Here is a 23,439-nt window from a genome sequence, read left to right as displayed (position 1 = left end):
TATACAACCCATATATAAAGGAGCATCTGGGAGACTAGTCAATGCATTTGCCTGCTGCTGCAGAGCCATAGGCATCTTCTGCCGTGTGAAAACTGAGCTTGCGGCTGCATTTTCAACTTGAGAAGTATTCGGGTTACAAGAAAGGGAAATTCAGCCCGAAACATCAACTACTTCTTCCTATAGATGTTGCCTGGCCTGCTGTGTTTCACCAGTATTTTGTGTGTTGCCTGAATTCCCAGCATCTGCAGATTTCCTCGTGTTTGCGGTTTCAAATTTACTACTACGAAGCCTCTGCCAGTGATGCCTACACTGAAGGTTTAAATCTTCTCTTCGAGAGTTCAGTGAAGCCCTCTCTCACTCTCACTGAGTTTCATGTGGTTAGCACAGACATCATAGGCCAAAAGCCTGTACCTTTCTATTGTGTCCTCAAAGATAAGTGTGACTTTCTAACCAAAATGGACGGCAGACATGACAAAGCATTCAGTATCTACAGGAAGTCAAAATGAAAGAAAGTTTAAGATCAGAGTGACAAAGGTGAGGAGCTTGAGGAAAGAATTTAAATTGAAAATTAATTGGTGTTGTTCATAGTATTTGGAAATGTGCTGAAATTATAGTAATCACTGTGGAAGTTAACAGGTATTATTAATAGCTACTGATACATTATATTTCATGGTTATGCAATTGTAAAATGAGTTGTACATACAGTAACTGATAATTCACTATCTAAAAAATCAGAAATCCCGTGCTCCCTTCTTATTCACCAGGGTTCTAGTTCTCACACCAGGAACAATTATTATTTTATTGTGTAACATTTTATAAAAAGTAGAATAGCATCCAATAGTCTGGAAAACCTGCTCGGTCAATACCACCAAATCCCTAAGTGTGCCCAACTATTGGAATTGTAAACCTTTCCTTTGAAAATTGATATACAGGAATTATCCATAGCTGCAATAGACATTGCCAAGATGTTAAGTTAGCATGTTATGATGTATTTTTGTTTTAATAAATATTTAAATGTATAATTATGTATAGATTTAGTTAAATATTGATAAGATTTTAATATCTATGTAGTTGGTGGTTACTGTGAGGCATGTAACTTACAGAGGAAGCAACATGCAAATATATCCTTTCCAAACTGTGTGTAATATGGTATGAGTTTCAATACAAGATATCATTGTTTGGTGTTGGCTGCCTTCAGGCAAGGATGAAAATCTTGTTACACTGGTGTTAGCAATTAGCTACAGAATCCCCAGACACCACAGGAAGCTGCACTGACTCTGCCACTCCAAGCCATTTTTCCTTTACAACAAGGACATCAATACTCAAGCCCTGGTGCTTTGGTAGGGATCTTCCTCAATAAGGTTCAGCAAGTTAGCTGAAACATGATCTTATGTACTAGTTTTATGACATCTCATCATCAATTGCCCCCTTCCAAATTTCTGTTCTCGTGGTTTTAGATTCCTTTCATAAGACTATACAACATAGGAGTACAATTAGGTCATTCAGTTTACCTAGTCTTCTCCATCATTCCATCATGGCTGATTTATTACCCCTCTCAACCCCATTCTCCTGCCTTCTCCCTGACACCCTGACTAATCAAGAACTTATCAACATCCACTTTAAATATACCAATAACTTGGTTTCCACAGTTGTCTCCAGCAGAGAATTCCACAGATTCACCACCCCTGGCTGTCGAAATTTCTCCTCATCTCTCTCCCCATGGCAAGGCTCTTATGGGTTGGTTGGGTGTGTGAGAGGGGGACATGTTGAACAATTAAAGTTACCACCGGTAATACACATAAAATGACAATCTGAGAGTCATACAGTACTGTGTGAAGGTCTTAAACTCATATATAGTGAGTTTGTAAATCTGGTGGGAGCAAAGGGTGTGCGAATGGCAAAAGTGGAGTGCCGCAGCAGGAGTGTGGGACAGGTGGTAGAGAGGGTGCTGGGGCGGATAGTGGCCCAACGGCAGTCACACCCTGTCCTGAAACACCAGGCAAGGTCCTTTTATTCTAAACAATTGGTTTATTGATCATTATAGAATGTCTCTGCGGTGCTTCCCACTCCCTCCCCTCTCCCTTCTCCTTTCAGTCCACAATAGAAACCCTTATTAGAATCAACTTTTATCATCACTGACATAAGAAATTTGTTTTTTTTTGTGGCTACAGTACAATGCAATACATAAAATTACTACAGAAGTGTGCAAAAGTTTTAGGCACCCTAGCTATATATACATGCTTAAGACTTTTGCACAATACAGTAATTATGATCAGCTTAGATTTGCAGAAAAAAATCTGGTCAACTTTCATTGATCCATGATTGGTCCTTGGCCACGATACAGTTCTGGTTCCTGTGAAAGGAGAAAAAGCCTCAGAAGCCGGGCAGAAAGTCAGCAGCCTTGGACCTCAGCTCTGGAATTTCCAGCTCTTGTTATCTCATTGTGTCCCCATCCTTTAAGATCTTCTTTAAAAGATGACACTTATCCAAAGTTTAGCTCACTCGTCTCTTTGTGTTTGGCTTTGGCAAATTCTTATGGAGTGCCTTGGGATGTTTTAGTTGATTAAGGATTCTGGAAGTTGCACATAACTGACTGCAGTGTGTGTTCCTTATGCATTACTGATGACGGTGTGTGTTCTTTGTGCTTTACTGATGGCAGTGTGTTTTCTTTGTGCATCACTGACTGTGGTGTGTATTTTTTTTCTCTCTCGCAGGATTAGTGTCAACGCCAGAAAAAAGAAACTTTGAAGAAGGGCTGAGCAAAATTGTTTGGAGTGACAATCTTGAAGTTGTATGTGATTGATAATTGTTTTCAAAGGGACTCACCATGAAGTGAACTTAAAATAAATGTCCCTTTTTCATTGGATTGTTACAAAGGAGGAATACCATGCCAGGACTTTAACTCAGTAACCATTCCCAACAAATGTGAGCAGAGCTTTCTAAAGACAGCAAATTTAGCAAATGAATCCTGAAGATCTTCCGCAGAAAAGTACTTGAAGCCTTTCTCTAGGTCATGGATCCTGAGTCAAGCACTGCCCACCAGAAGAGTACAGGAAGGTCTGATCAGAGCCCAGGCAGAAAGTCAAGCAAGGTTGAAGTTGGTCCTCCAGGCGGGAGGTCAGCCTATCATCCAGGCCAGCTCCATCCCCAAGGAAGCCTCGGTGGTGACATTATCCCATCCCAGCCGTGCTTTTCAGCCCCGTTACCCCTCCCCACTGAACGCACCCATCAACAGGCTCCGGCCCCAGATCTGCTAAAGCACACCAGTGCTTACTCCTATGAGCAGGCACACCATACCTCACCACAGCTGCTACACCAACCCATGGCGTCTGCCTTCATGGCTCCAGTAAAGCCAGATGTTGGCCTGGAGGGGCGGTCATGGCACCTCTTTGACCCAAGGGGACCAGTGGGTTCTGGGTCGTATCTACCCTCTGGTCTTCACACACACCGGCATCTTCTTCCTTCCCATTCTCCCATCATGCACAAGGAGGAGCCTCAGCCTGTCCAATCTGCCCATAGCCACCACACTGCTCAGGTTTCCTTAAAGCAGGAGGAGGTGCCCAGAAAGGAGAAAAAGCCTCAGAAACCAGGCAAGTATATTTGCCAGTTCTGCAGCCGTCCTTGTGCCAAGCCCAGTGTGCTCCAGAAGCACATCAGATCACACACTGGTGAACGTCCCTACCCGTGCCATTCTTGTGGGTTCTCCTTCAAGACGAAAAGCAACCTGTACAAGCACAGGAAATCTCATGCCCATAAACTCAAAGCAGGGCTGGTGCCCAGTGCCAAAGGAGAGACGTTTCCTGGAACGTCCGGGCCGGAGATGGAGAAGCTCAGTGGGGACGAACCTGAGGAACACACTGAAGGGGATGAAAGCACAGACTCCGAAGATGAGACTGCCGGGATGATGAGTCACCCCCTTGAGCTGCCGTCCAAGCACAAGCACATTCCAACCTGCGGCTCATCTGGCACTCATGAATCGAGTCCCAGGCAGCCAGTCTTTACCTTGGCTCAGCCGAGCGAGACTCCATCCCTCGATGAAGGCTTGCAGCTTTCAGAGTCCTCCCTCGACCTGTCCTTCAGTCACAAACCAGAAGACTCGCACACCATTAAGCAGAAGCTGGCGCTGCGGCTGAGCGAGAGGAGGAAGGCCTTGGCCGACGAGCAATCCCAGACCTTCCTGAGCCCTGGGAGTAAGGGGAGCACTGAGTCAGGTTACTTTTCCCGCTCAGAGAGTGCTGAACAGCAGCTCAGTCCGCCACAGGCTAGTGCCAAGTCTTATGCAGAGATCATCCTGGGAAAGTACGGCCGCTACGGTCAAAGAACAGCCATGATCGCCACTAGCACCACGCAGAGGATGCAGCAAGTGGAAGAAAAGCCAGCGGGACTGTCATTTTCTGTGCCCAAAGCCCAGATGGAACAGAATGTCATTGAACATATCACCAAACTCATCACAATTAACGAAGCTGTGGTGGACACCAGCCAGATTGATAGCGTCAAGCCCCGTCGCACTTCACTGTCCAGGCGGGGTAGCATCGAGTCACCAAAGTTGAGCACCTCTCGAGATTCATTTCAGTTTGACCTGAAGTCGCTGGGGTCTGCCAGCCTGAGTTTGGATGCTAGCAGGCTTGCCTTCTCAGCTGTTCATCATGGACACAGTGCCAGTGAGACCGTGCCTCTGACGAGAAGCAATTCCATGCCTTCTGCAAGCAGCTCCTGTGCTCCGCCAGCCTTCAAGGGAAGCCATTCATTCGATGACAGAATGACAGAGCCCGACCAGGCCTTCAGCCATGGCCTGATAACGCATCACCGCATGCTGAAAAGGCAGAAAGCCATCGAGCTGCCTTCCGGCATGGAATATCAGACAGAAGAAGCTGGATATTCAGCGAAGGAGATGCAGATAGCACCTGGCAGGGCTAGTGAAGAGCAAGAGCCCACTGAGACTGACCTCACCAAGAAGACCAAGAAAGGCCCCAGGGCCAAAGGGCTGATGTATGAATGTGATATCTGTGGGGCCCGCTACAGGAAACGGAGCAACTATGAAACACACAAGAAGTATTACTGCTCAGAACTGCATGCCCCAAGAGCCCGGCCCTACCTGCCTCCCACCCCTCAGGAGGTGGAGCGCAGGCCCCTGGGGCATGATATCCAGCCGCAGATCGTGCACTACAAGCTCCGTCCATCTCTGGAGCTCACTCCGGCGAGGAAGAGGAGGAAAGAGAAGAGCCTTGGAGATGATGAGGAGCCCCCAGGTGACTATGTGAGCAGACCGAGCGCTGTCTCAATTGCCGGGCCCTGCAGCAGTACCCCTGCCCAGTCTCCACTACTACCGCCCTCTCAGAGCTCGGGCCTCCCGCTGGAGATGAGCCCCCACCTGGGCAAAGGCGAAGCCCAGCTGGTGATAGAAGGGAGTTCAGAGCAGAGGGCCAGGTCGAGGGCCACGTCCACTGAGGTGAAGCCTCATCCAGTGTCTGGCCCCAGCCCGGATGCCAGTGTCAAGAGAACCACAGGGAAGGAGATCTCTGTCATTCAGCACACCAACAAGCTGAGCAGACCCGGTTCCTTCGAGAAGTCAGAGGCCCTGGAGCACCTGGGCCCGCAGGAAGGCCCATCAGCTGAGTATTCCACTCAGGCTGGCGAGGCCGAAGCAATAAGGGCTTGGCAACCAACTGCCGAGCCGACTCGGCCACACCACCCACCTCTGCAAGCCCGGCTGGTCCGCCAACGCAAGATCCAGGTGCCCGAGATCCTGGTGACTGAGGAGCCCGATAAGGTGGAGGAAAAAGAGAAGGAACCGTGCGCCAAGGAACCCGAGAAGCCTGCTGAAGAATTCCAGTGGCCTCAGAGGAGCCAGACGCTGTCACAGTTGCCTGCTGAGAAACTGCCACCGAAGAAGAAGCGTTTGCGGCTGGCTGAGATGTCTCAGTCATCAGGCGAATCCAGCTTTGAGTCAGCCACGCTGTCGCGGAGCCCAAGTCAAGAGAGCAGCGTTTCCCTTGGCTCTGGCCGCTCGGCGTCCTTTGATAGGGAAGAGGCAGCAGCAGCAGCAACAGCTCCCAAGGAGGGCAGCGGGATGACCATCGAGGTGCACAGCCGGCCCGCTGCCCTGCACATGCTAACGGTACCCACCCACTACCAGCAGCCACGGGAGATGAGGCGTTCCTCATCTGAGCAGGCCCCAGGACACCAACTGCCCTCAGAGGTGGCTGAGACACGCAGCAAGTCCTTTGACTATGGGAGCCTGTCCTCAGAGTTGGCACCGGCCACCAAGCTGTCATCGCCTCTCCGGGAACGGCGGAGGTGCTTGTTGGTGCGCCAGGCCACACTTAGCTGCTGTGCCGAGCCCACACCTGACCCCCAGCTCGGGCCCAGGCCGGAGAAGCAGGAGGCACCACTACCGCAGCCTGTGGGAGCCCCAGGCCCACCATCATGCTTCCACTCTCCTCCTCCTCCTCCCAGTGCCCTCCAGCCCTACCCCAGCCAATCGAGTGATGCCCCACCTCCAGCTGAGACCTTCCAGCTGTTCCAGCTGCCTCTGGCAGCAGAGCAGAAACCAGGTCCACCGCCTTCCTTCAGGGGTCAGATGTCAGCCCTGCACTCTGTGCCTGACGTGCTGCCAGGCCCTCTGCCTTTCCCCCTCTACCCGCTGCACCACCTCCCACCACTGCCGGCTGACTTGTCAGCCCGACCTTCCTCACTCCTGCCCCCGCCAGCCCTCCCTTTGCTGCCAACTCGCTCCCAGATGCTCTTCCAGCTGCAGGCTGGGCCTGGAGCCGGCAACTTCAGGGAGCACAAGCCCCCTTCCCGTCTGTCCCCACCAATCTGCTTGCCTCCTTTCCAGTCACAGCCCGAGTACAGCACAGCTATTTCCACCGCCTCTCCTTCAGCTGCCCAGCCCAGCATTACTGAGTCCCCTGAGCCCCTCCGACCCACAGTGTCATTCACGGTGCCCGTCAGAGTCCAGACCCACATGCCAACGTTTGGGAGTGCGATGTACACCACTCTGTCTCAGATGCTGGTGACGCAGTCTGCAGAGAGCCCAGCCACCGTGGTCATCTGCAGGGTTGAAGATAGTAGACCCAAAACCACCCTTGTGTGCAGTGCCGCGGTGCATGGCATAGGGCTGGATCTGGCGCAGGTGATTGCTGGCCGTCACCAGGACTTGTTCCAGTCACCCTACCTGAGAGTACCATTGCCCATGCCATTTGCTCCAATGACAGAGGGTACTTGTGCACCAGAGAGTTACCCATCCACTATTGGCGGAAGCAAACGGATGCTGTCTCCAGCGGGGAGCCTGGAGCTGACCATGGAAACCCAGCAGCAGAAGCGAGTGAAGGAGGAAGAGATCGAAGAGGAATCAGAAGAGAAAACAGAAGAAAGAGCAGACAATGTTGCAAGAAGACAGTCTCACCAGCCAGCAAGATGCTGCCCAGCTAAGTCCAAAGCCGTATCTGTCCAGACCTCACCATCCCTGCAGCTGCCCAGGGCCTCAGAGAAACACGAGCTCTGGTCAGGAAATCAATACAGAGGTAAAACTCCCCTAGGCCCAGTGAAGAAGGAAGATTCCCAGGAGGTGGCCCAAGAGTGGAGTCCATTACACTTGCAAGAGCTTCAGACACTCACTTCCAGCACTTTACCCAATCCACCCTCAGTCACCAGTCCTACAAAGCCCAGCAGGGTTGTGATCACAGATGTCAGCGATGTACAGCATGTACTGCACTTCCCTAGCCTCCACGTCACCACCAGCGTCAGCTGGTGTTACCTGAAGTACACCAAGCCAAACCCCACACAGCAAACTGACCGAAGGTCCTCTGTGTACGCCAGTTGGTGTATCAGCCTGTACAATCCCAACGTACCGGGCGTGTCCACCAAGCTAAGCCTTGCACTTCTGAGGTCAAAGCAGATGTCCAGCAAGGAAGTCTACACAATGGCCACAGGTCCACAGCGACAGACGGGGAAGTTGGTCCCATCAAGTACAAGGAAGCTCCGAGTTAGCGAGGTAAGGCATGGATTTGTTGCTCAGATAAGTATGACCTTTAGGAGCAGGAGAAGGCTATTCAGCCCCTCAAACCTGCCCCGAGGTCCAGGTTGACTTTCTACCTCAAATCCACCATTGCATCCATTCCATTTGTGCCCAAGATTCTGTCATCCTTTCTCTTCAAGCCTCTATGCTAAAGAAATCCTAAACGAAACCCAGCTCTACAAATCAACTCTTGTTCTGTGCTCGTTGCCCTAACTACTTAACTTTGCAAACACAAGAAGTATCCTCTCATCGTCTAATCTTGAAGAATGTTATCTGTGTTAATAAGATCATGTTTAATCTTCTAACCTGCTGTAAATACACATCTACTGTCTACTCAGCATCTCCTCATGGATCACCTCTATCTCAAAAAGTATACTACAGACCACTTCCCCCCCCCCACCCCAACTGCTCCCCATTAACCATTCACTCCCCCCAAATCCTCCTCCCAATTTGGTAGTCTAGTAACCACTCACCCCTAACTTCTCCTCCCCATTCAGTAATGACCTAATCTGACATCCCCAATATCCATCACACCAGTCTACTCGACTGGTTTATTCAATCTCTCCACATGGATCAGATCTATCCCAGAAAGTATTCTCCACCCCCAACTCCTACCATCCATTCAGTAATATCCTAATCTAACTTCCCCAATATCCATCACTCCGGTCTATTAGGCTGCTCTCCCAAGTGTCTGCTCCTACATATGGCTGTCCATTCGTAACCTGGAAGGATCAGCATTAAAATGCCTTTGGCCTTTTATAAAAATGAGTAATGCATAATTTGTTTGCCCAATTCTATAACATGTAGAGAAGTTAACTTTTCTGTACCTCGCACAAGAACAGATGGGTCCCTCTGAATGCTCAACTTTTCCACCTTCCACTATTAAAAAAATCTGTTTTCTGCTACAAAATAAATAATTCTGTATTTTTGTATATTACATTTAATCTGTAGCCTTTTGTTAGAGCTCAATTGATTTTCTGAGTTTTAAATACCTTAAAACTTTCTGCAGTATGAATGCCCTCTTATAAGAGAGAGGAGTATCCATAACAGATGAATTTGGAACTAAAGTTCACTAGAGGTGTATAGATTTTGATGGAACATGTGAGACAGAGAGGTGGGATAGTGGTTCTTGTGAATTACTATCTGCAAGCTCAAGGCTTCTCTCTTTAAATTCATAACTTCACATTTACCTAACGCTTATGTGTCTTGTCAATGGACTAAGTTTGAAGGTTGCAAAGCTAGAATATTAAAGTGGTAATGCTGGGCATCATGGCTCGAAGGTCCAGCAGAACCTATTCCATGCTGTATCTCCAAATAAATAAATAAGTTTATCATATTTATTATAAATAAATAAAATATTGTGGCTTGTGGAGGTTTGCGACATTTGAAATGGCTAATTCCCTTAATCACAGTTTACGCAATTAAAAAGTACTCTTTGAGACATGATGAGGCCCTGGGTGCAAGTGAAAGGTTTATTTGTTTGTTGTAATTTAAGTAGAAAATGTTTGTATTTCTTTGCACTTTGACTCCATTATGGGTTTTCAGTTTTCTTATTTGCATACTGACTCTCAGCCTTGAGATCAGTTCCAACATGGGTTCTCACTGCATCCAGCTCCAGCTCTCTAATGACATCTTCATCAGCTCAGGCCTCTGTGACAACTCAACCAAGGTCCACTTATTTCAGTTACCTAAAATCATTTATGTAAAGTACGCCAGATGCATCAAATCCACGTGACCTCTGACCTGGAAATAATTGAGCTTCATTCACAGTGTTGAGATCCTGTGTGACCCCATCACAAACTTGCAAGCAGATACAATCCCTCTTGTTAAGCACACTAAATTCTCTCTATAGATTCATATCCCTTCCCTCCTTTCTGGAGATGGTGGTAAAGAAGCCTTCAAAGTGGAGAAAGAAGAAGAAAGAAGAGAGAATCGTGAAGATGATGGTTCAACGCCGAAAAAGCTGGAGCCGACGCGAATTAAGATCTTTGACGGCGGGTAAGAGCCATGTTCTAATATATATATGCGTGGAGTGATGATGGTCTGTAGGTGAAATGCATTACCTTAACAGTGAAAGAAATTTGCCTCAGGGATTTGAAAGTGTATCCTGTACTTGTTAGAATGGTTACATTTATATTTGCTCTCTCTTGAGGTTTGAGCTAAAACTTCCCAAGGGTTTTATTCTGAGAGGATGCAGGTTAAGCATTCAGGCAAATTTGTTTTTACAGGGCAGACCATTGAAATGCTCTGCATAGTCAGTAACCAACAGTTTCCTCAACTTGCAGGAAGGTCCTTACATAGGTCTTTCTGCGCCAAAGTACTATTTTCATTATTGCACACTTTGTCTAAACTAGCTAAGGAGTTGTACTTTTAAAAGCATTCACTATCTATACTAGGGAAACACAAAAAAATTTGTAATTGTTATCTCCCATTGCACTTTATTACCCTGCTAAAGTGTTAGGGTTAGGGTGAGGGTCTCTATACCAAAGACCACTTGTATATTGCAATTAATTGCTAAAATTAATCATAAATAAAACTTTAACCTATTCAGTTGTGGAGTATTTGATCTTTGGGATTGTATACCTTGCTTCATAGGACATTAATTAGTTAATTCCTTGTAATTGTCAATTTAAAAACAAATGCCACAACATTACAGGTCTGGACAGGTATATGGAGCTCAGAAAAATAGAGGGTTATGGGTAACCCTAGGTAATTTCTCAGGTAAGGACATGTTTGGCACAGCTTTGTGGGCCGAAGGGCCTGAATTGTGCTGTAGATTTTCTGTTTCTCTCTTGCATTTGAGTTAACAACAGACATAGCCTAGGTCTTATTGATGTTTCATCCCCACCAGTGGTTCCTTGAGATGGTATGAAATAGTTTGGCAGGATGTCTTAGTATGCCAACTCTCTAACCAATGCGTGAGACACTGTGTGCTATAACTGAATCACTGAAGCTCTCCGCCAGGAGGCACGAATTCAACTACAAGCAACATTACAACTTTTTTTCTTGTTGTCTCTTTGTTAAACTATCATCTAGATGTCAAATATAATTGCTTTTGCACAAATACCTTTTATTGTAACACAATTTAATTACATTAGTCATACAGTCAAAGATAACACAAGTATTTGAATACCGTCAGCTAGAAGGGAAAGTAGTTTAAATCTCTATACGCTGAGAGTGATTGGAATGTGGGACTTGCCACCATAGAGGAATTATAGGAAAGCTGGACAAACACGGAGGAAGCAGTGGATGAGAAGGGCTGGAAATGAGAAAGAAAAAGTGTTTGCGTGAAACTCTAGGGCTTGCTACTTTGCCTTATGTGCGTTGGTTTGGATTTCCAGCATCTTCAGAATCTCTAGTGTTGATGATCTGCCCCTCCATAGATGCTGCCCAACTTGCTGAGTTCCTCCAGCACTCTGTGTGTTGTTCTGTAAAATTGCATGCAATATTGCATTGTAATGGTTAAAGTGAAAAATCAGTACTTACACTCAGTGGCCACCTGTACAGCTGTTTGATAATGTAAATATCTATTCAGCCAATCGTGACAGCAACAGATGTGGTCAAGAAGTTCAGTTGCTATTCACACCAAACATCAGAATGGGGAGGAAATGACATCTAACTGATTTTTGACCGAAGAATGATTGTTGGTGCCAGATAGGCTGATTTGAGTATCTCAGAAGCTGCTGATCTCCTGGGATTTTTATGCAGAACAATCTCTAGAGTTTACAGAGGTTGGTGCAAAGAACAGAAAAAAATCCAGTGAGCAGCAGTTCAGTGGAGGAAAATGCCTTGTTAATGTGAGAGATCAGAGGTGAATGTCCAGAGTCCAGACTGGTTCAAGCTGACAGGAAGGCGACAGTACTCAAGTAATCCCATGTTACAATAGAAGTGTGCAGGAGAGCATCTCCGAACATGATACACATCGAATCTTGAAGTGATTGACTACAGCAGTAGAAGACCATGAACGTGCCCTCGGTGGCCACTTTATTATGTACAGGGGGTACTGTTACGAAATCCCGTAACTGGATCACTTACCAGCAAAGATAGAGAGGTCCGTTGAAGACTGATTGTACTATTTTTAAAAGTCTTTATTTATGAAAGGGGCACAGACGTAAGATTAATACAACCATTCAGATAATATACGTAGTCACTACTTAATCTAAAAGCGCGGTTCTAATAATAACCATCAATAAGAAACAGCTCGATCGTTTGTCTAGGGGATAATATAGTGTCCGATGGAAATATAAAAGTCACTCAAATTCCAGCAGGCCTCTGGCTTTCGGGGGGGGGGGGGGTTGCCTCTGGGTTTTCACTTGTTGGAGAGAGAGAGAGATTGGTGAGAAAAGAAAAACTTGCCCAGGTCTTCATGAAGCAAATCCGTTGAATCAGCAGAGCGGGCTTCCCAGTTGTTAGCTAAAAGCGGTTTTCCGTGATTCCGGCCACAGAGTCCAGGCCCGGAATCTAGCGCACGTGGCTTCCTTCAAAATGGCTTCCCGCTGCTATGGGATTGCTAGCGTGTCTTCTGGTGCGTCTGAAGGGGTTGTCCCCCCCCCCCCCCCCCCCAGACCCTCCTTTATACTTCCTCACGGGGTCTCTGATGTCAATCAGGTTGGGATGATGCAATCTCTCTCTCAACCAGCCCACTTTGCCTGAGGGCTTTACACGTGGTCTCCATGAGACAATAGTCAATGTCGCCTTATTTTGCATCGCGGTGGAACACAGTATTCGGGAGTAGTCTCTCTCTCCCACTTCCTGGGTCTACTGACCCCCCCCCCCCCTCTCAACTAGTGCTCTTGCGATTCTCACAAAGGAGGGGGCTGCGGACATAACCGTACCTAACAAATTGGCACCGAGTGTACTTTAGAATCAGAATCAGGTTTAATATCACTGACATATGTGAAATTTGTTGCTTTGTGGTAGCAGAATACTTAAAAATTACTTTAAATTATAATAAGAGATGTATGTAAATTTAAATAAGTAATGCAACAAAAGCTGAGGTAGTATTCATTGTCCATTCAGAAATCTGATGACAGAGAAGAAGCTGCTTCTAAAGCATTCTGTGCATGTCTTCAGGATCCTGTACCTCTTCTTTGATGAGAGTACTGTGAAGCAGTAATATCATGGGTGATGTGCGTCCTTAATGATGGATGCCGCCTTTTTGAAACATCTGTGTTCCACTCCTGTACCTAATAAAGAGGCCACTGAATACTGAAAAAAAGGTAAGCTTAGGGTGTAAAATAATATTTCCTGCTAGTTAATGTTGGAAAGTAACAGTGATGGATAAAGAAAGTAATTCACTGACATGCCCATTATAATTACTGGATGGTTAGAAGCCATTGCAATTGATATATTTAATGCAGTGGTTTTCGACAGCACTCGGGTGTCTGCACTGTCATCTTTGCTGATGAGCAACATCACAGGAGAGGCAGGAGTCATTCAAAATAGTGCCCTTTTTTGCTTTAGTGCAAATGGCAGGACTGTTCCACCTTTGATTTCTGTCCTGTGAGGTTTGTGGAAAGAGGAAAAGAAACAGCCAGCATTTTTTCCAAGTTGAAGTTTCATGAAGAAACTTATTCCTGATTTCTTTACATTTCCATTACTGTTATTTTCCTCATTACTTAAATAATATTGAGTTTGGGATTCTCCATGTACTTTCCAGCTGAGAAGTCTGCAGAACAATAGTCACTGGTGCAAGGTCCTTTAATTTGGATGTCTTAGAGCTCCTTAAAAGGCAAATGTCCATTTCTCTGTGGATGTGTGCATGCACTTTGAATAGGCCGACTTAATTTCCACTGAATAAACACATGCTGTGGTTTGGAGGATATAGGTAACCTTTGAAGGTAGAGTTTCTAATGATAGTTCCAAAAAATATGTTTGAATGTGTGTGATCAGTCTGTTTCATACAATATGAGCTGAGTTAATTCCATTTTTCAGTAGCTTCGATTCTCACTTCATGGAATGTTATCTCAATATTGACTTTAGTAGAGTGTACTGTAATTATCCAGGCAAAAGTCAGATTACCCCTATATTTAAAGTACATTAGTGCCTGCATGAAGGTAACACAATATGGAGTGAAGATCAATATTTATTTTGCTCAAGGAAGTGCAGCATAAATGCAGGTGATGTAGACTCTCAGTGTCAGCTACTACTGGATAATGTTGTCTCTGGAAATTAAAATAGAATAACTAAAATAATGGGCCCAAGCCACATACACACCTACAATCCAAACATCGTTTATTTTACTTGTGCTCGAGGAGAACAGCATGGTCCCTGTCACCCACACTGTTCTGAAGTCTGAACGGAAAACTGCTGTTTGTTTACAGAATTGGCTCATCAGTTACGGATATTGACCATTTAGTAAATGTTTGAAATGCTTACTTGCAAGATCAATCACCATTCACATGTAGGCCTCTGTTAGTCTCGTGAGACCATGGATTTGTGCCTTGGAAAATTTCCAGGGCATAAGCCTGGGCAAGGTTGTATGGACGACCGGCAGTTGCCCAAGCTGCAAGTCTCCCCTCTCCATGCCACCAATGTTGTCCAAGGGAAGGGCATTAGGACCCATACAGCTTGGCACTGGTGTCGTCGCAGAGCAATTAAGTAGTTAAGTGCCTTACTCAAGGACACATACGCAGCCTCAGCCAAGGCTCAACTAACGACTTTCAGATCACTAGACGAACACCTTAACCACTTGGCCACGCACCAACACTGAGAGTTGTTAAAAGTTGATCTAAACTTCAAGCTGACAACTGATGATATTTTGAACTTAGTAAAGCAATTGTTCCTTAGGGTGTTGGGTGTATTTCATTCACTCTCCAGCATCCCCTACTATGTAAAGGGAAGCTGTTTTCTTTTAGGTTGATTAGACCATAAGATAGACCAGAATCAGTCTGCTCTGCTATTTCATCATGGCTCATCCATTTTCCATCTCAGCCCCAATCTCCTGCCTTCTCCATATATCCTTTCATGCCCCAACTAATCAAGAATCTATCAACCTCTATTTTAATAAACCATAAGATATTGGAGGAGAGACTGCCACAGTCATTCTCACCTATCTGTCTGCAGTAAGCAATCTCACTTCAAAGGTCTCCCTTGTATGGGTTTGACTACACACCATCACAATCATCGTTGTCTGGATATTGTCTTTAGCCCTTGCCTTACCTCAACTCCCACACTGGTACAGTATTTGTACAGAGTGGCTAGCGTTGAAAAGATATTCATCCAATTGTTAAGCATGCAGTGGCCACTTTATTAGGTACACCTGTAACCTCATCAATGCAAGTGTCTAATCAGCCAATTATGTGGCAGCATCTCAATGCATGCAAAGCCTGCAGACATGTCAAGAGGTTCAGTTGTTCAGACCAAACATCAGAATGGGGAAAGAAATGTGCTCTAAGTGACTTTGACCATGGAGTGATTGTTAGTGCGAAATAGGGTGGTTTGAGTATCTCAGGAACTGTTGATCTCCTGGGTTTTTCACGCACAACAGACTCTAGTTTGTGAAAAACAAAAACATCCCATGAGCAGCAATTCTGTGGGTGAAAGCACTTTGTTAATGAGAGAGGTCAGAGGAGAATGGCCAGACTGGTTCAAACTGACAGGAAGGCTACAGCAACTCAATTAACCACACATTTTAACAATGGTGCGCCATTCAGAAGAACATCTCTGGATGCACAGCACATCAAACCTTGAATATTCAAGCAAGAGAAGACCACAAGCATATACTTAGTGTGATGAATGTAAAGGTTGTGTGAAATTCTTTGTAAACCAGAAGTGAGGCATGATGACTGCTCAGAAAATGTGCATACACTAACATTTTCTTTTTGGAATTAAGTTATTTTGCCAATCTGGGCATCACTGGCAAAGCTAACACTTGTTCCTAAGCCTTAATTATCCATCAGAAATGAGGTTGAACAGCTGCCTTGAGCCACTGGAGTCCTGAATTTCCATGATTTCGATACAACAGTGCTGAAGAAAGTTTTATTTTTATTTCAGTTCAGCTTGGTGTGTGACTTGGAGGGAAATATGGTTGTATTCCCTTTCACTCTTGATTTTTTGTGGAAGGCATTGAAAAGGTGGTCGATGACTTCAAACCAATTAAATCTTATGGGTTACATGGCCGAGAAGTTATATTACAAGAATTATGGGTTGCAACGATGAGAAGTTGTATTACAAGAATTATATTAGAGAAATAAACTCATTTTGCTTTACAATTTCATTCTTGTTTTTATACTTAACCCTCCATTTATATAATCTCATCATGTCTTTAAATTGCTTTTGACCTCTTGTATGGATCCAGTTTGTTCTTGAATACCATTGATGAATTTGAGGGGTCTTCAATCACTCATTTGGTGGTGAGTTCCCTATTCTACACAGTCTCTGGGGAAATAAAGGTTCTCCTGAATTTTCCTCTGGATTTATTATGGGTATTTTTTTTATTAATTCATAGCTGCTCATCTTTGGTCTCCCCGAGAATTAAAATACCAATAAAACATGAACAGAGTGGATCTTGTATATAAACAGTCCCACTACTCCTGAAATTCAGATATTTAAAATGAGGTTTTAAATGAGTAATTTGCTGAGAGATCTGCTGGAAATTCAGGGTAGGTGTAATTCTTTTGCCGCCTTTGGCTTTACTATTAAAGTTATTAATTGTGAAAATCTATCATCTGTTGTATGTGTGACATATTACAATATAGTCACAGGGAATTTATGACATAGGATACTATCATGATTATTGTGTCCATGCTGCCAATCAAAGAGCCATCTAACCTAATGGCAGTTTACAGCTCTGGATGCATAGCTCTGCGGGTCGCAGTCATTCAGTGTGAGGAGGATTTCTCTCACTGTACTCCTTAGAAAGAATAAATTGCAGATCATTATTGGATGGCTGAGTTGGGGGTGAGGGTTGGAGTAATATTCATTCTTTCACTGGAATACTTCTAATTTAAAAATGCATCCCTTGGTCTTTTAGCACTTCTGCTAAGGGAATTGGACCTTCAGGTTTGCTCATAACTTTATTCAAGTCAATTTAAGTCTTTCTTCAGCCTCATTTTCAAACCTATCCAGAGTTACATCAAACATTAAAGCACAGTACTGGTCTTTCAGCCCATGATGTTGTGCTGACTGTTTCATCTCCTCTAAGATCAATCTAACCCTTCCCTCTTACATAGCCCTCCTCTTTACTGTCATCCATGTGCCTATCTAAGAATTGCTTAAATGCCCCTAATGTATCTGCCTCTACCACCACACCTGGCAGTGCATTCCACACACCCACCACTCTGTATGTAGGGAAAAAATACTGAAGTGCCTCTGACATATGCCCCATACTTTCCTCCAATTATTTAAAATTGTGCCGTCTCATCTCAGCCATCTCCAGTCTGGGGAAATGCTCTCTGCCTGTCCACTCAATCTATCTTATCATCTTGTACACCTCTATTAAGTCACCTCCAACCCTCCTCTGTCCAGAGAGAAAAGTCCTAGCTTGCTCGACCAATTCTCATAAATTATGCTCTCTAATCTAGGCAGCATCCCGGTAAATATCTTCTTCACCCTCTCTAAAGCTTTCACAGCCTTCCTATAAGGAGGCAACCAGAACTGAACACAGACCTGTTTCTCACAAACTAGAGAAAATCTGCAGATGCTGGAAATCCAAGCAACATGCATAAAATGCTGGAGGAATTCAGCAGGACAGGTAGCATCTATAGAAAAAAGTATAGTTGATGTTTTGGGCCGACACCCTTTGGCAGGACCTGTTTCTGCGTGAAATCTAACACCAATTGTGAAATTTGGTTCCATTAAAGAAAATGGAATTCAAGATACATTCACTAGTACCCTACATAGTTAGTACATACAACAGAGGGTGAATTAATAACTAGTTGTCTGCCAGCTGCTCTGTTCCTGAGATTTGTCATGAGGGCAATGGAATAACGATGTGACATGTAGCAATGCAAGGTATAAGAGGGGGTGATTAGGAAGGGAAGCTTGAGGATTAGCAAGAGGAAATTCCAGATATTTGTACAAGTTTTCTTTTCCTCCATATGATAACAATATATGCTTTGTTTTGCATATCAGAATGATTTGCAGAGAGGGAAGTGTTGTGGAAACTCTTCCTTATTGTGGATGTGATCAGTATATGCTTACAAGGGTGATGTACAAACATTGTGGCTTGGAATTCCCAGCAGACAGGTAGTGAGAGATGGTGTTGCAGAAGCTCTTCCTAGTTCTAGACAGACAGGCTCTGTCTGTTGTGTTACAATCTTGTCTCCTCTTTCTCCCTTGAGCAGGAACTATTGCAGAGAAAGCTTTCTCGTAATATAATGAATGGACTAAATATAATGAATTGGGTATAATGAGGAGTATAGATAGGGTAAATACAAGCAGGCTTTTTCCACTGAAACTGGATGGAACTACATCTAGAGGTCATAGGTTAAGGGTGAAAGGTAAATTTTAAGGGGAACATGAACGGGAACTACTTCACTCAGAGGCTGGTGAGAGTGTGGAATGAGCTGCCAGTGCAAATGGTGGATATGGTTTTGATTTCAATATTTAAGAAAAGATTGGATAGGTACGTGGATGGAAGAGGTACAGAGGTCTATGATCCAGTGACTGATTGGGGCTAGTCAGAGTAATAGTTTGTCATGTACTAGATGGGCCGAAGGGCCTGTTTTGTAACTTTATCTGGATGAATTTATCTTCAAACACTGCACAAGATAAACAATTTCCTAAAGCAGTCAATAATGGTGTATTTTATTGTCCAGAGCAGCCACTATGCATTTCAAAAATAGATATTTAATATAAGTACATGGTTTTCTAGACCGATCTTTTGTAGTTTATTGTTGTCAGCGAATACTTCATATTCAGTTAGTGGAAGGCTCACTCATAAACTGGTGTAGATCAATGAGTGGTTTACCAACCACAGCCCTATCAAGCCTTACCTTTATCGCCATCAGCAGACTCTGTTAATGTGCTTTACTACTTAAGGAGGCAGCCTGACCCATTGGTGAAACGGTATTTTGATATTTCTGGTCAAAGAACATTTAGTTGTTTGTAATGCCACATTATTTTTCCACCAGGCCATCAGGCTGATTAACTCACACTGATTTGAGTGTATTTCTATGTTACATTGACTGTTCTATTTATTATAAATTATGATGAATTACTATGGTTGTACATTGCACATTTAAACAACGAAGTAACATAAAGATTTTTACTCATGTATGTGAAGGATGGAAGAAATAAAGTCAGTTCAATATATTCTTGACTTAAGAGCTCATCACTGAAAGCAAATTTGTAGTATATTATAGATAATTAATGACAATGGCTGATTAAGCAGAGTCAAACTCATTGAGTCAAATCAAATGGCAGAGCAGACTCAATGGGCCAAATTGCCTAATTCGCTCCTGTGTCTAAATCTAGCTAATGCAGCCATCTGCACATAAACTAACAGGAATTGACTGAACCTTTCAAGTTCAAATTTAATTGTCTTTTAACCATAGACAAGAAAACAGTAAAATAAAACAGTGTTCCTCTGGGGCCAAAATGCAAAACACAGTATCGACACTCTCACACAGCACATCAGAATCAGATTTATTAACATGGGCACATGTCATGAAATTTGTTAACTTAGTAGCAGCAGCAGGACAATGCAATACATGATATAGAAAGAAAAAAAAATCAATTACAGTAAGTGTGTGTATATACTGTATGTATATTAAATAGATTAAAAATAGAGCAAAACAAATAATATAAATAATTATTTAACAAGTGAGATAGTATCATGGGTTAAATGTCCATTTAGGAATCAGTTGGCAAAGGGGAAGAAGCTATTCCTGAACGATTGAGTGTGTGCCTTTAGGCTTCTGTACCTCCTTCCTGATGGTTACAATGAGAAGACGGTATGCCTTGGGTGCTGGGGTCCTTAACAATGGAAGTTGTCATTCTGAGGCACTGTTCCTTGAAGATGTCTGAGACACTATGGAGGCTGACTCAAGATGGAGCTAACTAATTTTACAACTTTCTGCAGTTTCTTTCAATCTTGTACAGTAGCCCCCCCCCCCCCCCCCCATACCAGATAGTGATGTAGCCTGTCAGAATGTACTCCATGGTGCATCTATCAAAGTTTTCAAGTGTTTTAAGTAACAAACCAAATCTCTTCAAACTCTTAATGAATTATAGCTGCTGTCTTGCCTTCTTTATAGCTGCATCGATATGTTGGGACCAGGTTAGATTCTCACAGATTTTGAAACCCAGGGACTTGAAATTACTCACTCTCTCCACTTCTGATCCCTCTATGAGGATTGGTTCATGTTCCCCCATCTTGCATTTCATGAAGTCCACAATCAGCTCTTTTTTTCTTACTGACATTGAGTGCAAGGTTGTTGCTGTGACACCACTCAACTAGTTGATATATCTCACTACTGTACACCCTCTCAAATTCATCTGAGGTTCTCCAGGTAGGTGGAGATGAGTCCATGGCCAAATCAGCCATGATCTTATTGAATGGCAGAGCAGGTTCAACAGGCCAGCTGGCCTACTCCTGCTCCTATTGTATTTGCTAATGATTGTATCATTAGCAAATATATAGATGGTATTTGAGCTATACCTAGCCACACAGTCAAGTGTATAGATGGAGTAGAGCAGTGGCTAAGCACATACCCTTGAGGTGCGCCAGTGTTAATAGTCAGCGAGGAGGTCAATATTATCACCAACCTACACAGATGGTGGTCTTCCAGTTAGGAAGTTGAGGAGCCAATTGCAGAGGCAGGTACAGAGGCCCATGTTCTGTAGCTTATCGATCAGGACTGAGAGAATGATGGTGTTTAATGCTGAGCTATAGTCAATGAACAGAATCCTGACGTAGGTGTTTGTATTGTCCAGGTGATATAAGGCTATGTGAAGAGCCATTGAGATTGCATCTGCCATAGACATTGTGATAGGTAAGTTGCAGAGGGTCCAGGTCCTTGCTGGGGTATGAGTTGATTCTAGCCATGACTAACCTCTCAAAGTATTTCATCAGTGTAGGTATGAGTGCTACTGGGCAATAGTCATTAAGATAGCTCAAACTTCTCTTCTTAGGCACTGCTATAATTGTTGCCTTTTTGAAGCAACTTTCGACCATAGCAGTGAGAGGTTGAAAATGTCCTTGAATGCTCTCTCCAGTTGGTTAGCACAAGTTTTCAGAGCCTTACCAAGTACTCCAATGGGGCCTGCTGCCTTGTGAGTGTTCACCCTCCTGAAAGACTGCCCGACATAGCTTCAGAGATGGAGATCACAGGGTCTGTAGGTACAGGAGTGATTTTCAGCTGTAGTTTTACAGCTGTAGTTATCTTCTCCCTTTCAAATCTGGCATAGAATGTATTGAGCTCATCTGAGAGCGAAGCATTGCTACCATTCATTCTATTGGGTTTCACTTTGTAGGAAGTAATGTCCTACAAACCCTGCCAGAATTGACATGCATCCAATGTTGCCTCCAAGCTCATTCAGAATTGTCTCTTCACCCTTGAAATAGCCCTCCACAAGTCATAGCTAGTTTTCTTGTACAGACCTGGGTCACCAGACTTTAATGCAACAGACTTAGCCCTCAGCAGATGACAAACCTCCTGGTTCATCCACAGCTTTTGGTGAAGGAATGTACAGCAAGCTTTTGTAGGCATACACTCATCCACTGAGGTTTTACTGAAGTCAATAACAACTGCAGCATACTCATTCAAATTCAAAGATGAATCCCTGAATAGTCCAATCCACTAATTCAAAGCAGTCCTGTATGCACTCCTGTGCTTCCCTTGTCCATACCACCTTGGTTCTCAACTAGTGCTGCAGTCTTCAGTCTCTGCCAATATTCAGGGAGTAGAAGTACAGCCAGGTGATCAGACTTTCCAAAGTGAGGATGTGGAATAGCACGGTAGGCATCCTTGATGGTGGTATAACAGTGGTCCAGTGTGTTGTTTCCTCTGGTACTACAAGTGATTTGTTGATGGTAATTATTTTGTGACTTTTTCAAGCTGGCCTAGTTAGAATCCCCCAAAATGATGTTGAAGGCATCAGGGTGTGCAGTTTTGTACATGTTAATCCCATTGCTCAGATCGTCTACAGCCTGTTTGATATTGGCCTGAGGTGGACTGTACACTGCTACCAAAATGATCACAGAAATTTCACGCAGCAGGTAAAATGGGCAGCAGTTAATTATGAGACATTCCAGGTCTGGTGAGCAGAATTGTAACAACACTAATATAGTTGTGCACCAAGAGGAGTTGATCATGAGGCATATACCTCCACTTCTGCTTTTGAGAGACTCAACAGTCCTGATCTACTCCATGAAACAAAGGATGCAAGTGATCCTAATGTCTCTCTGACACAGCACCCTACCTTTGAGATCTTCAACTTACTAGAGATCATACATTTGCCAGTAAGATAGTTGGTATTGGGAGTCGAAAACCTCATTTTCTTAAATGCACCTATATCCCTGACTAGCAGCCTCATTTCCTCCAAGGAGTCCGGCGAGAAGTCCAGCCACAAAAGGCATTGCTCCTGTCAGTTTTAAGCAGCGATAGATTATTCAATCACATTAAGACATCTTTATTAAATGTATAGACCTTGGAAGCAGTTGTGATACTCAACTGTATCAGGGTGAAACGGGAATATTTAATCGTATTCTTCGAGCTGTGCTTCACAAGATTGCCTTCAAAGTGCCCACATATAGCACATATGATTACGATTCAGTCCTGATGAAGTATCTTGGCCCAAATCATGGACATTTTATTTCTCTCCATAGATGCTGCCTGAGTTCCTGCAGCATCTCTGTATTTTATTAATGATTTTGATATTGAGCAGTCACAGTTTAGTTAAGTTTGCATTTCATTGATTTTGGTTGAATTTCAGACCTGTGCATTTTGATCTGTCATATGTGTCCTCCACTTCACATAGAAACATAGAAAATAGGTGCAGGAGTAGACCATTCAGCCCTTCGAGCCTGCATCACCATTCAGTATGATCATGGCTGATCATCCAACTCAAAACCCTGTACCTGCTTTCTCTCCATACCCCCTGATCCCTTTAGCCACAAGGGCCATATCTAGCTTCCTCTTAAATATAGCCAATGAACTGGCCTCAACTGTTTCCTGTGGCAGAGAATTCCACAGATTCACCACTCTCTGTGTGAAGAAGTTTTTCTTCCTCTCAGTCCTAAAAGGCTTCCCCTTTATCCTTAAACTGTGACCCCTGGTTCTGGACTTCCCCAACATCAGAAACAATCTTCCTGCAACTAGCCTGTCCAATCCCTTTAGAATTTTATAAGTTTCAATAAAATCCCCCCTCAGTCTTCTAAGAATTATTCCATTTGCTTTGCAATACATTGTCTGTGAGTAGTTGGGGAAGAGTTAAGTTGCAATGGGCTGTCACTGTTATTAGCTCTTGCTTTT

At 44.1% G+C, this 23,439-nt stretch overlaps 1 protein-coding gene across 10 annotated transcripts in view; it reads left to right on the top strand.

The window, feature by feature from the left end:
* Positions 1-23,439, top strand: part of LOC132383606 (transcription factor HIVEP3) — a 764,495-nt gene that overhangs the window by 677,631 nt on the left and 63,425 nt on the right. For 9 of the 10 annotated variants that reach the window (XM_059954798.1, XM_059954801.1, XM_059954802.1 and 6 more), the window contains 2 exons: positions 2,715-7,996; positions 9,873-10,018. In XM_059954798.1, coding sequence (XP_059810781.1) covers positions 3,014-7,996; positions 9,873-10,018 — 5,129 coding nt within the window. In that variant the 5' untranslated portion in view covers positions 2,715-3,013. Of the gene's footprint in view, positions 1-437; positions 535-2,714; positions 7,997-9,872; positions 10,019-23,439 lie in introns of those variants that run through there. The other variant, XM_059954806.1, reaches the window with a different exon arrangement.

This window comes from Hypanus sabinus, chromosome 30, assembly GCF_030144855.1.
Source record: "Hypanus sabinus isolate sHypSab1 chromosome 30, sHypSab1.hap1, whole genome shotgun sequence".
NCBI classification, from domain to species: Eukaryota; Metazoa; Chordata; class Chondrichthyes; order Myliobatiformes; family Dasyatidae; genus Hypanus; species Hypanus sabinus.
This window is presented reverse-complemented; position numbering and strand designations above follow the sequence as displayed.